The sequence below is a fragment of the Dendrobates tinctorius genome, unplaced genomic scaffold (assembly GCF_039654945.1).
Source record: "Dendrobates tinctorius isolate UK_male_01 unplaced genomic scaffold, ASM3965494v1 ptg000034l, whole genome shotgun sequence".
NCBI lineage: Eukaryota > Metazoa > Chordata > Amphibia > Anura > Dendrobatidae > Dendrobates > Dendrobates tinctorius.
Genome location: NW_027361702.1, coordinates 12,167,246 through 12,179,494, shown reverse-complemented (window position 1 = coordinate 12,179,494; position 12,249 = coordinate 12,167,246). Strand labels below are relative to the sequence as shown.

Below are 12,249 nucleotides of genomic sequence, written 5' to 3'. Positions count from 1 at the left end.
GAGGCTGTTTCTTCCTTTCAGGAGCTGAAGCGAAGATTCACCTCCGCCCCGGTTTTGCGGCAACCTGATGTCTCACTTCCGTACCAGGTAGAGGTGGATGCTTCTGAGATTGGTGCAGGAGCTGTTTTGTCCCAAAAGGATCCTGTAACATCTAAAATGAATCCCTGTGCTTTCTTTTCCCGAAAGTTCTCTCCATCTGAACGTAACTAGTGTTGAGCATTCCGATACCGCAAGTATTGGGTATCGGCCGATACTTGCTGTATCGGAATTCCGATACCGACATCCGATATTTTTTCAATATCGGGCATCGGAATCGGAAGTTCAAAGTTGATTGACAGCCGAAATGACGTCATCATGATGCGCGGTGTGTGCGCATCATGATGCGCCGTCATTTCGGGCCTTCCGGGGGTCTCTGCCGGCCTGCCGGGGGGCTGTGCCGGCCTGCCGGGGGGCTGTGCCGGCCTGCCGGGGGGCTGTGTGGACTGCCCGGGGTCTTTACCGGCCTGCCGGGGGGCTGTGCACCCTGTGGGGGTCTGTACCGGCCTGCCGGGGGGCTGTGCTGATGTCCGGGGGTCTGTGCAAGCATCGTCCGATGGGACTACAAGTCCCATCTGGCGATGCCTGCTACCATGACAGTGATTGACACATTAGCCAATGATGGGACAGTAGTAGTCCCATCATCCGGCTAATGTGTTAAATGTTTAAAAAAAAAAAAAAATACTACATACATACTACATACATACTACATGCATGCTACATACATACTACATGCTACATACATACCACATATATACTACATGCATGCTACATACTACATGCTACATACATACCACATATATACTACATACATACTAGATGCATGCTACATACATACTACATGCTACATACATACCACATATATACTACATGCATGCTACATACATACTACATGCTACATACATACTACATATATACTACATGCATGCTACATACATACTACATGCTACATACATACTACATACATACTACATGCATGCTACATACATACTACATGCTACATACATACCACATATATACTACATACATACTACATTCATGCTACATACTACATGCTACATACATACCACATGCATGCTACATACATACTACATACATACTACATATATACTACATATATGCTACATATATACTACATGCATGCTACATACATACTACATGCTACATACATACTACATACATACTACATGCATGCTACATACATACATGCTACATACATACCACATATATACTACATGCATGCTACATACATGCTACATGCTACATACATACTACATACATACTACATGCATGCTACATACATACTACATGCTACATACATACCACATATATACTACATACATACTACATATATGCTACATACATACTACATGCATGCTACATACAATACATTCATACAATACATACATAGACATACAGTACATATAACATAGAGTAACATACTTACCAATACTTGTCACATTGTTCCCCGAAGCCATTGTCGTCTACGGAATAAATATTAACATAACAAACCACAAAAATACTCACCCATGATCCGAAGCAGTCCACGAGTGTGTCCCACGACGATCTTGGGTAGAGAACTGCAGCATCAGCTGATGCTGCCGCTCTCTACGGGCTGCAGGAATCCAATGACGGAAGGTAGGTATCCTTCCACACTGTATTCCTCCGCCACTTAAAAAAAAAAAGTCCCTAGTCTCACTTTATGGTAAAAGCTGTGTGCGAAATTCGTCGTGGGACACACTCGTGGACTGCTTCGGATCATGGGTGAGTATTTTTGTGGTTTGTTATGTTAATATTTATTCCGTAGACGACAATGGCTTTGGGGAACAATGTAACAAGTATTGGTAAGTATGTTACTCTATGTTATATGTACTGTATGTCTATGTATGTATTGTATGAATGTATTGTATGTAGCATGCATGTAGTATGTATGTAGTATGTATGTAGTATATATGTGGTATGTATGTAGCATGTAGTATGTATGTAGCATGCATGTAGTATGTATGTAGTATGTATGTAGCATGCATGTAGTATATATGTGGTATGTACACTCACTGGCCACTTTATTAGGTACACCATGCTAGTAAGGGGTTGGACCCCCTTTTGCCTTCAGAACTGCCTCAATTCTTCGTGGCAGAGATTCAACAAGGTGCTGGAAGCATTCCTCAGAGATTTTGGACCATATTGACATGATGGCATCACACAGTTGGCGCAGATTTGTCGGCTGCACATCCCTGATGCGAATCTCCCGTTCCACCACATCCCAAAGATGCTCTATTGGATTGAGATCTGGTGACTGAGGAGGCCATTTGAGTACAGTAAACTCATTGTCATGTTCAAGAAACCAATCTGAGATGATTCGAGCTTTATGACATGGCGCATTATCCTGCTGAAAGTAGCCATCAGATGTTGGGTACATTGTGGTCATAAAGGGATGGACATGGTCAGCAACAATACTCAGGTAGGCTGTGGCGTTGCAACGATGCTCAATTGGTACCAAGGGGTCCAAAGAGTGCCCAGAAAAAATTCCCCACACCATGACACCACCACCACCAGCCTGAACCGTTGATACAAGGCAGGATGGATCCATGCTTTCATGTTGTTTACGCCAAATTCTGACCCTACCATCCGAATGTCGCAGCAGAAATCGAGACTCATCAGACCAGGCAACGTTTTTCCAATCTTCTACTGTCCAATTTCGATGAGCTTGTGCAAATTGTAGCCTCAGTTTCCTGTTCTTAGCTGAGAGGAGTGGTACCCAGTGTGGTCTTCTGCTGCTGTAGCCCATCTGCCTCAAAGTTCGACGCACTGTGCGTTCAGAGATGCTCTTCTGCCTACCTTGGTTGTAACGGGTGGCAATTTGAGTCACTGTTGCCTTTCTATCAGCTCGAACCAGTCTGCCCATTCTCCTCTGACCTCTGGCATCAACATGGCATTTCCGGCCACAGAACTGCCGCTCACTGGATTTTTTTTCTTTTTCGGACCATTCTCTGTAAACCCTAGAGATGGTTGTGCGTGAAAATCCCAGTAGATCAGCAGTTTCTGAAATTCTCAGACCAGCCCTTCTGGCACCAACAATCATGCCACGTTCAAAGGCACTCAAATCACCTTTCTTCCCCATACTGATGCTCGGTTTGAACTGCAGGAGATTGTCTTGACCATGTCTACATGCCTAAATGCACTGAGTTGCCGCCATGTGATTGGCTGATTAGAAATTAAGTCTTAACACACAGTTGGACAGGTGTACCTAATAAAGTGGCCAGTGAGTGTATGTAGCATGTAGTATGTATGTAGCATGCATGTAGTATGTATGTAGTATGTATGTAGCATGTAGTATGTATGTAGCATGCATGTAGTATATATGTAGTATGTATGTAGCATGTAGTATGTATGTAGCATGTAGTATGTATGTAGCATGCATGTAGTATATATGTAGTATGTATGTAGCATGTAGTATGTATGTAGCATGCATGTAGTATATATGTAGTATGTATGTAGCATGTAGTATGTATGTAGCATGCATGTAGTATATATGTAGTATGTATGTAGCATGTAGTATGTATGTAGCATGTAGTATGTATGTAGCATGCATGCAGTATGTATGTAGCATGCATGTAGCATGTAGTATGTATGTAGCATGCATGTAGTATGTATGTAGCATGCATGCAGTATGTATGTAGCATGCATGTAGTATATATGTAGTATGTATGTAGTATGTATGTAGTATATATGTAGCATGTAGTATGTATGTAGCATGCATGTAGTATGTATGTAGTATGTATGTAGCATGTAGTATGTATGTAGCATGCATGTAGTATATATGTAGTATGTATGTAGCATGTAGTATGTATGTAGCATTCATGTAGCATGCATGTAGTATATATGTAGTATGTATGTAGTATATATGTAGTATATATGTAGCATGTAGTATGCATGTAGCATGCATGTAGTATGTATGTAGTATGTATGTAGCATGTAGTATGTATGTAGCATGCATGCAGTATGTATGTAGCATGCATGTAGTATGTATGTAGTATGTATGTAGCATGTAGTATGTATGTAGCATGCATGTAGTATGTATGTAGCATGCATGCAGTATGTATGCAGCATGCATGTAGTATATATGTAGTATGTATGTAGCATGTAGTATGTATGTAGTATGTATGTAGCATGTAGTATGTATGTATGTAGCATGTAGCATGTATGTAGCATGCATGTAGTATATATGTAGTATGTATGTAGCATGTAGCATGTATGTAGCATGCATGTAGTATATATGTAGTATGTATGTAGCATGTAGTATGTATGTAGCATGCATGTAGTATATATGTACTATGTATGTAGCATGTAGTATGTATGTAGCATGCATGTAGTATGTATGTATGTAGTATTTTTTTTTTTTTTTTTACATTTAACACATTAGCCGGATGATGGGACTACTACTGTCCCATCATTGGCTAATGTGTCAATCACTGTCATGGTAGCAGGCATCGCCCGATGGGACTTGTAGTCCCATCGGACGATGCCTGCACAGACCCCCGGACATCAGCACAGCCCCCCGGCAGGCCGGTACAGACCCCCACAGGGTGCACAGACCCCGGGCAGTCCGCACAGCTCACCGGCAGGCCGGCACAGACCCCCGGCAGGCCGGCACAGACCCCCGAGAGGCTGTACAAGGGCAGGAAAGGGTTTTTCCAATTCCGATACCGGAAGTCTCATAGACTTGAATGGGACTTCCGGTATCGGCATCGGCGATACCGATACTTTTTTTAAAGATCGGCCGATCCATTCCGATCCGATATTTTGAAGTATCGGACGGTATCGCTCAACTCTAAACGTAACTATGATGTGGGGAATCGGGAACTGTTAGCCATGAAATGGGCATTTGAGGAGTGGAGACATTGGTTGGAGGAAGCTAAGCATCAAGTCGTGGTCCTCACTGACCACAAGAATTTGATTTACCTAGAGTCGGCTAAGCGCTTGAACCCTAGACAGGCTAGGTGGGCCTTATTTTTTACACGTTTTGATTTTGTGGTTTCTTTTCTTCCTGGAACTAAGAATGTCAAGGCTGACGCCCTCTCTAGGAGCTTCTTTGCTGATTCTCCTGTGGTGACCAAGCCTGCTACCATCTTAGGCGAAGGGGTAGTTCTTTCTGCCATCTCGCCCGATTTGAGACGTGCTCTGGAAGAGTTCCAGGAGGACAAACCTGAGCGTTGTCCCAGTGGAAAGTTGTATGTTCCTGACCAGTGGAAGAAGAGAGTGATGTCTGAAGTTCATTGCTCTGCTTTGGCTGGTCATCCAGGTATTTTGGGTATTAGAGATCTGGTGAGTCGGTCTTTTTGGTGGCCCTCCTTGTCTCGTGATGTCAGGAATTTTGTGCAGTCCTGTGGGACGTGCTCCCTGTCTAAATCGTGTTCTCGCTCTAGTGGGTTGTTGATGCCTTTGCCTGTCCCCAAGAGGCCATGGACCCATATTTCAATGGATTTTATCTCTGATATGCCTGTCTCTCAAAGGCTGACTGTTATTTGGGTGATTTGTGATAGGTTCTCTAAGATGGTTCATCTTGTACCACTCCCTAAGTTGCCGTCTTCCTCTGAATTGGTGCCCCTGTTTTTACAACAGGTGGTTCGCTTGCACGAGATTCCTGAGAACATTGTATCTGACAGAGGAGTCCAGTTTGTGTCTAGATTTTGGAGAACTTTCTGTTCCAAGCTGGGAATTCAGTTGTCCTTCTCCTCTGCTTTTCACCCTCAGACCAATGGGCAGACAGAGAGAACAAACCAGACCTTGGAGTCATATTTGAGATGTTTTATTTCTGCTGATCAGGATGATTGGGTTTCATTTTTGCCCTTGGCCGAATTTGCTCTAAATAATAGAGCTAGTTCTGCCACTTTGATGTCTCCTTTTTTTTGTAACTTTGGGTTTCATCCTCGATTTTCTTCAGGGCAGGTGGAGCCCTCTGCCTGCCCAGGTGTTGACACTGTGGTGGAGAGAATGCACCAGATCTGGGACCAAGTGGTGGATAAGTTATCTCTCTCCCAGGAAAAGGCCCAGCGGTTTTCCAACTGACATAGGACCATTGGTCCCCAATTTAAGGTTGGTGATATGGTGTGGTTATCATCAAAAAATATTGCTATGAAGGTGGCTTCTCCTAAGTTTAAGCCTAGATTTATTGGACCTTACAAGATTTTGGAGATTATTAATCCGGTCTCTTTTCGTTTGGCTCTTCCTGTCAGATTTAAAATCCATAATGTGTTCCATAAATCTTTGTTGAAGAGGTTTGTTGAACCTGTTGTTCCGGAGGTTGCACCTCCAGACCCTGTATTGGTTGAAGGTAACATGGAATATGAGGTAGAGAAGGTACTGGATTCCCGTCTGGCTAGACGGAGACTCCAGTATTTGGTTAAGTGGAAGGGTTATGGTCAGGAGGATAATTCCTGGGTCTCTGCCTCTGATATTCATGCCAAAAGATTGGTGCGTGCCTTTCATCAGGCTCACCCTGATTGCCCTGGTGGCGTGGTTGAGGGTTCGGTGACCCCTCCTCAAGGGGGAAGGGGGAGGTACTGTTGTGAGTTCATTTTCCCCTTCACTACTGAGGCCCGAGGAACTCCCTCTTCTGGAAAAGAAAGGTAGTGAGCCTGATTGTCAAACACCTGGGGCTGATGATGATGACTGGCTGAGTGGAGTTAATGCTCATCTAAAGCTAAGATTTCTGCTTTGCCTTTTTGCATTAGTGTTTTGTTTTCCTTGCTTTTCTGGATTCTGCCATTCCCTGCTGGGGTGAGCTGAATCTCCTTTTGCCTGTTGCTCTGTCTTCAGAATATTCCTGAGTACTGACATAGCTTTTTTGAAGCCTAGCGTCTTCAGGGCCTTTTTTACTGTCAGTTTGTTGGCTCTTATTTTCATAGTGTTTTTTCACGGATTGCAGACAGCAGCCTTCCTGTCCTTTCCTGTCTAAGCTAGCGTGGGCCCCGTCTTTGCTCAGTCTATCTTTCTGTCTGTGTTTTGTTCTTTCTTCTTGCTTCACCGTCATTATATGTGGGGGGCTGCCTTTTGCTTTGGGGTCTGCTCTGGGGCAGTTTTGATTTCCCTTTCTGTCTTTAGGCTATGTAGTCCTCCGGCTGTGATCGAGGGGCCTAGGGCATCGTAGGAGCCCCCCACGGCTACTGCTAGTTGTGTTGATAGGTTCAGGGGTCTGCAATCCGATAGCTGCCAACTTCTCTGGTTTTCTGGACTTAGCTAGCATTTCTATTTTTGCCTCCTACGGTGACTCAATCATAACACATGTTACTGACGTATACCGATGCTAAAAAGGGCATCATCATGAGATATATTGGTATGAGTACACATAAAAGACGATAATCAAAGAAGTCACTCACAAGCAGTATATATCCATAAGTATGGAGTATAAAGTAAGGCACAGTGGCACCTACAAGATTTCACCCATCCATAGACAACCACACCCGACGCGCGTTTCACATCCCTCTTAGTCAAGGTTAGCATACCATGCACTGAAGGTGACTGGTCAAAATATCCAAATATAAACTATTCATAGCAAAATTTATTTTATATTTTGATAGATCAGACTTTTACTAACTAAGGCTAGTTTCACACTTGCTTTTTTTTGCAGCGCGTTTTTCCCGCAAAAAAACGCATTGAAAAAACGCATACAAAAGCATACAACTGCTGCGTTTTTTTCAAGCATTTTTATGAGCATGCATGAAAAAAACGCAGCGTTTTTAAGCGTTTGTATGTGTTTTTAGTGCGTTTTTACCGCGTTTGCGTTTTTTTCCAAAATTAGGTGGCCCCTCACACGAACCCAAACCATGACTTTACTAACCCTAACCCTGACCCTAACCCTAACCCTAACCCTAACCCTGACCCTAACCCTAACCCTAACCCTGACCCTAACCCTTAACCAAACCATACTTAACCCTAACCCAAACCCTAAACCCTAACTAACCCTAACCCTAACCCTAACCCTGACCCTAACCCTAACCCTAACCCTGACCCTAACCCTTAACCAAACCATACTTAACCCTAACTAACCTTAACCCTAACCCTAACCCTAACCCTAACCCTGACCCTAACCCTTAACCAAACCATACTTAACCCTAACCCTGACCCTAACCCTAACCCTGACCCTAACCCTTAACCAAACCATACTTAACCCTAACTAACCTTAACCCTAACCCTAACCCTGACCCTAACCCTTAACCAAACCATACTTAACCCTAACCCTGACCCTAACCCTAACCCTGACCCTAACCCTTAACCAAACCATACTTAACCCTAACTAACCTTAACCCTAACCCTAACCCTAACCCTAACCCTGACCCTAACCCTTAACCAAACCATACTTAACCCTAACCCTGACCCTAACCCTAACCCTAACCCTGACCCTAACCCTTAACCAAACCATACTTAACCCTAACTAACCTTAACCCTAACCCTAACCCTAACCCTAACCCTGACCCTAACCCTTAACCAAACCATACTTAACCCTAACCCTGACCCTAACCCTAACCCTAACCCTGACCCTAACCCTTAACCAAACCATACTTAACCCTAACCCTGACCCTAACCCTAACCCTGACCCTAACCCTTAACCAAACCATACTTAACCCTAACTAACCTTAACCCTAACCCTAACCCTAACCCTAACCCTGACCCTGACCCTTAACCAAACCATACTTAACCCTAACCCTGACCCTAACCCCAACCCTAACCCTGACCCTGACCCTAACCCTAACCCTAAACCCCCTTAACTAACCCTAACTCTAACCCAAACCCCTAAATTCCATGGTTAACAAAAAAAAACGCATGTGCAAAAAAACGCATACATGAGCATGCCAGTGCGCATGTATGCGCATCCATAGGCTATAATGGCCATTTTTAGCGCAAAACGTGCGCATATGTGCGCATGCGCTTTTTTACAGGGCCAAAAAATGCAACATGCTGCGTCTGGAAAATACCAACGCACACCCCAAAAAAACGCAGCGCATGAAAATCGCATACATGCGCTTACCAGCGCGCAGGTATGCGCACCCATGTTAAATATAGGGGAAAAAATGCATGCGCACATATGCGTTTTTTTCCAGCGCTAAAAAACGCAAATGTGAAACCAGCCTTAGCGACACCAAATATTTGTATTTTTATAATTATTTTATTTTTGGACTGGCTTGAACTCTTGCATTTTTACACTTTCTTTTTCATATTTTTAATTTTTTAATCACCTTTTTTGTATTTAATAGTCCCCTGAGGAACTTGAAGCTGCGATCGTCCGACCTATTGTGCTACACATAGCAATGTATCAGGAAGGCAAAACTACGAGCAAAAACTGGCCACTTTTGTCCTCGTGAAAACTTTTTACTTGCGAATGATGATTTATTTAACCAATCACCGCTCTTCAGATTCTAACTCTCCCTGTAATATACCGGGTGACTTTAGTCTTTTGTAAGGCAGGTCTGCATTCCTGGAGTTAGGCAGGTGTCATTTAATCTTGGCTTTACGTCATCACCTACTTCGGCCGGTCTGTTTCTGCTACCAGCTGAGCAGTTTCTGCAGTTTTTTGTCCTAATGTTTCCGGTTTTTCCTGATGTGTTTTGGTCGTTGCAGTTCACACAAATAAACCGAGAGCCTCCCATGTGCTATCGTCTGTTGGAAAATAAAGGGTTGCACAATGAAAAGCTGGGCGTAACTACAGCTGTCTGTAATCATAGAGTCATAGGGAGCACCAGATATTTCATTCTTAACCCCTTCATCACCCTCAATTCCACAGCTGTTTTTTTTTTTACCATGTTAACTAAATGCACAAACTGACCTGCCATTATGATTCTGCAGGTGATTACAAGTTCACAGATACCAGACATGTCTAGGTTCTTTTTTATTTACGTGAGGGAAAAAAAAATCCAAGGTTTGTAAAAAAAAAAAATAAAAAAAGTTACCATTTTCCGAGACCCGGCCGTAGTGTCTCCATTTTTCGAGATTTTCGTCTGGGTGATGGCTTTTTTAATCGATACCATTTTGGGATAGATACGATATCTTTTGATCGCTTGTTATTGCATTTTACTGCAATGTTGCGGTGACCAAAAAAATGTGTATTTTTAATTTTTGTATTGTTTTATTATGAATCGAGGGTGAATTGAACTTTTACATTTGTTTTTATTTTTAAATATTTTTTAAAACTTTTTTTTTACACTTTTTTTTACTTGCTTCAATAGTCTCAGAAATCATCATCTGTTATGAATGTCGGCCACTGGCGCCGCTCATAGCAGAGTAGCAGTGACAAGTACAGTGGTCTCCTGCAGACCCCTGGTTCTCATACCAACCCATCGGCGCCCCGCGATCATGTGACAGAGGCACTTATGGGCTGGGTTATTGATGTACTTCCAGTACAGGCACATTAAATACCACTGTCAGAGATTGACAGCCTCATTTAACAAGTTAACAGATGTGGGTGGATCACGATTCCACCCATGGCTGTTAGGGACAGATGACAGCTAGATCAAATCAGCTGTCATGTGCTGGAAAAGATGCGGACTCTGCGCTGAAGCATCAAAGAGGGGGAGGCAACCTGTGACGTATAGGTACGTCATAGGTCATGAAGGGGTTAAGCCCTAAACCTTTGTAAAAAAACAACTAATCTTTATAGCAGAATTTATAGTATATTTTATAAAATGATGAATTACATGTTTTCTATTAAATACAGGCAGACACAAGCGGTGAATGGCTTCAAGTAGATCTAGCTCAGGAAATGAAGGTGACTGGATTAGTAATTCAAGGTGCACGCTCATCATTTACTTCTATGTACGTCACACACATACATGTCAGCTTCAGTAATGATGGAAAAAGCTGGGAATTTGTACGTGAACCAAATGGTCAACGAAAGGTATGTGACAATTTATTAAGAGATGCCTTACATTTTGTATAAACGCACTATTGTTCCTGTCGTAGAGAAAAATTCAAAATCCATAAAGACATTTCCAGAGATGGAACATATCACCTTAACATTGAAGATATGGGATTAAGTGTGGCTGAGACAATTTAATTATAACTCAGGGAGAAAATAATTAAAACAGGGGAAGTGAGAGAGAGCTGGCACTTCCATCTCAATTGAAGTAGGGGCCTCCTACAGTAACCAGGTAGTTACAACAGGGAGATTTGCTGGGAAGAAGACACCAAGGCTGAGATTCGTTTATACAGAGGCGAGGAAGTAGGCTTCCAAACCAAAGTACTTTTACTGATCTTTTTGAAACACTTTGGAGCCAGTGGTCAGTGATAAATATTGGGGTTTGCATCGATCTGATATTTATGGTAGATATATTTTCTTCCATAAGAAAAGGGACGAACATAACGGACGTAATGGACGAACATAATGGACGAACATAATGCATTCGCACACATCACTGTAAGGCTATTCTAACTCCTCCAACTTAATAACGGTGGATGATGCTATCCAGTCCATGCTTCATATAGAAAGGTAAAATTGCGATAAGAAACATGACAACAATATCTACCGCCTGGGACCTCCAGGGGCGAAGATATCCTGTATCCTCATAAAATTCTGAAAGACCTATCACATGCTACACCATCCCTCACATGAGCTCCTCCAGGGGAGTTATGTGGGCAAAACTTTGATCTAATAAAAAGAAGAAATTGGGTTTAGTCATTTGTCAGTCCTGAAAAGTACAGTTTGATGTGGGTTCTGTCCGTTTTCCTAATGTGTATCTCCCGCTGCTAAGCCCTGAGCCATTTCCGTGACCTCAGGTTTAGTTATTCTCTTTCTTTTTTATTTTATGTAATTGTTTACACCCTATTGTTTTGTTCCCATTTTGTATCATGTTTGTATATTTTCATAAACACTACTTACCTTTCTGGATTAACTATCTAAAATTTAAAAGCTCTGTTCCTCTTACTCTGTAAATCGCACCATTGAAGAAATATGCTACTTGTAACGCTTCTTTCCCCTTGGGTGTAATACTACTCAGACAACACAGGGTTGGGTTAAAACAGTGTGGCAATACTTTATTGAACCACAAAACAGTCAAATAATACATAGAACAGTCCCAGCAAAATACCCAAGATGGTGCAAATTACAGAGTCTCACCCTTCTGCTGACTCACTAGGATAAGAGCAGCTGTTACTTCAGAACTTCCAGGGCTGACTACCCCCAATTGTGCACGCACAGAGAGGCAACAACAACCTTAGGAA

General features: G+C 42.7%; 1 protein-coding gene across 1 annotated transcript in view; it reads left to right on the top strand.

The window, feature by feature from the left end:
• The window catches only part of F8 (coagulation factor VIII), a 232,157-nt gene that overhangs the window by 213,049 nt on the left and 6,859 nt on the right, over positions 1 to 12,249 (top strand). The window contains exon 25 of the mRNA XM_073573105.1: positions 10,748 to 10,927. Within this exon, the coding sequence (XP_073429206.1) occupies positions 10,748 to 10,927 (180 nt within the window). The remainder of the gene's footprint in view (positions 1 to 10,747; positions 10,928 to 12,249) is intronic.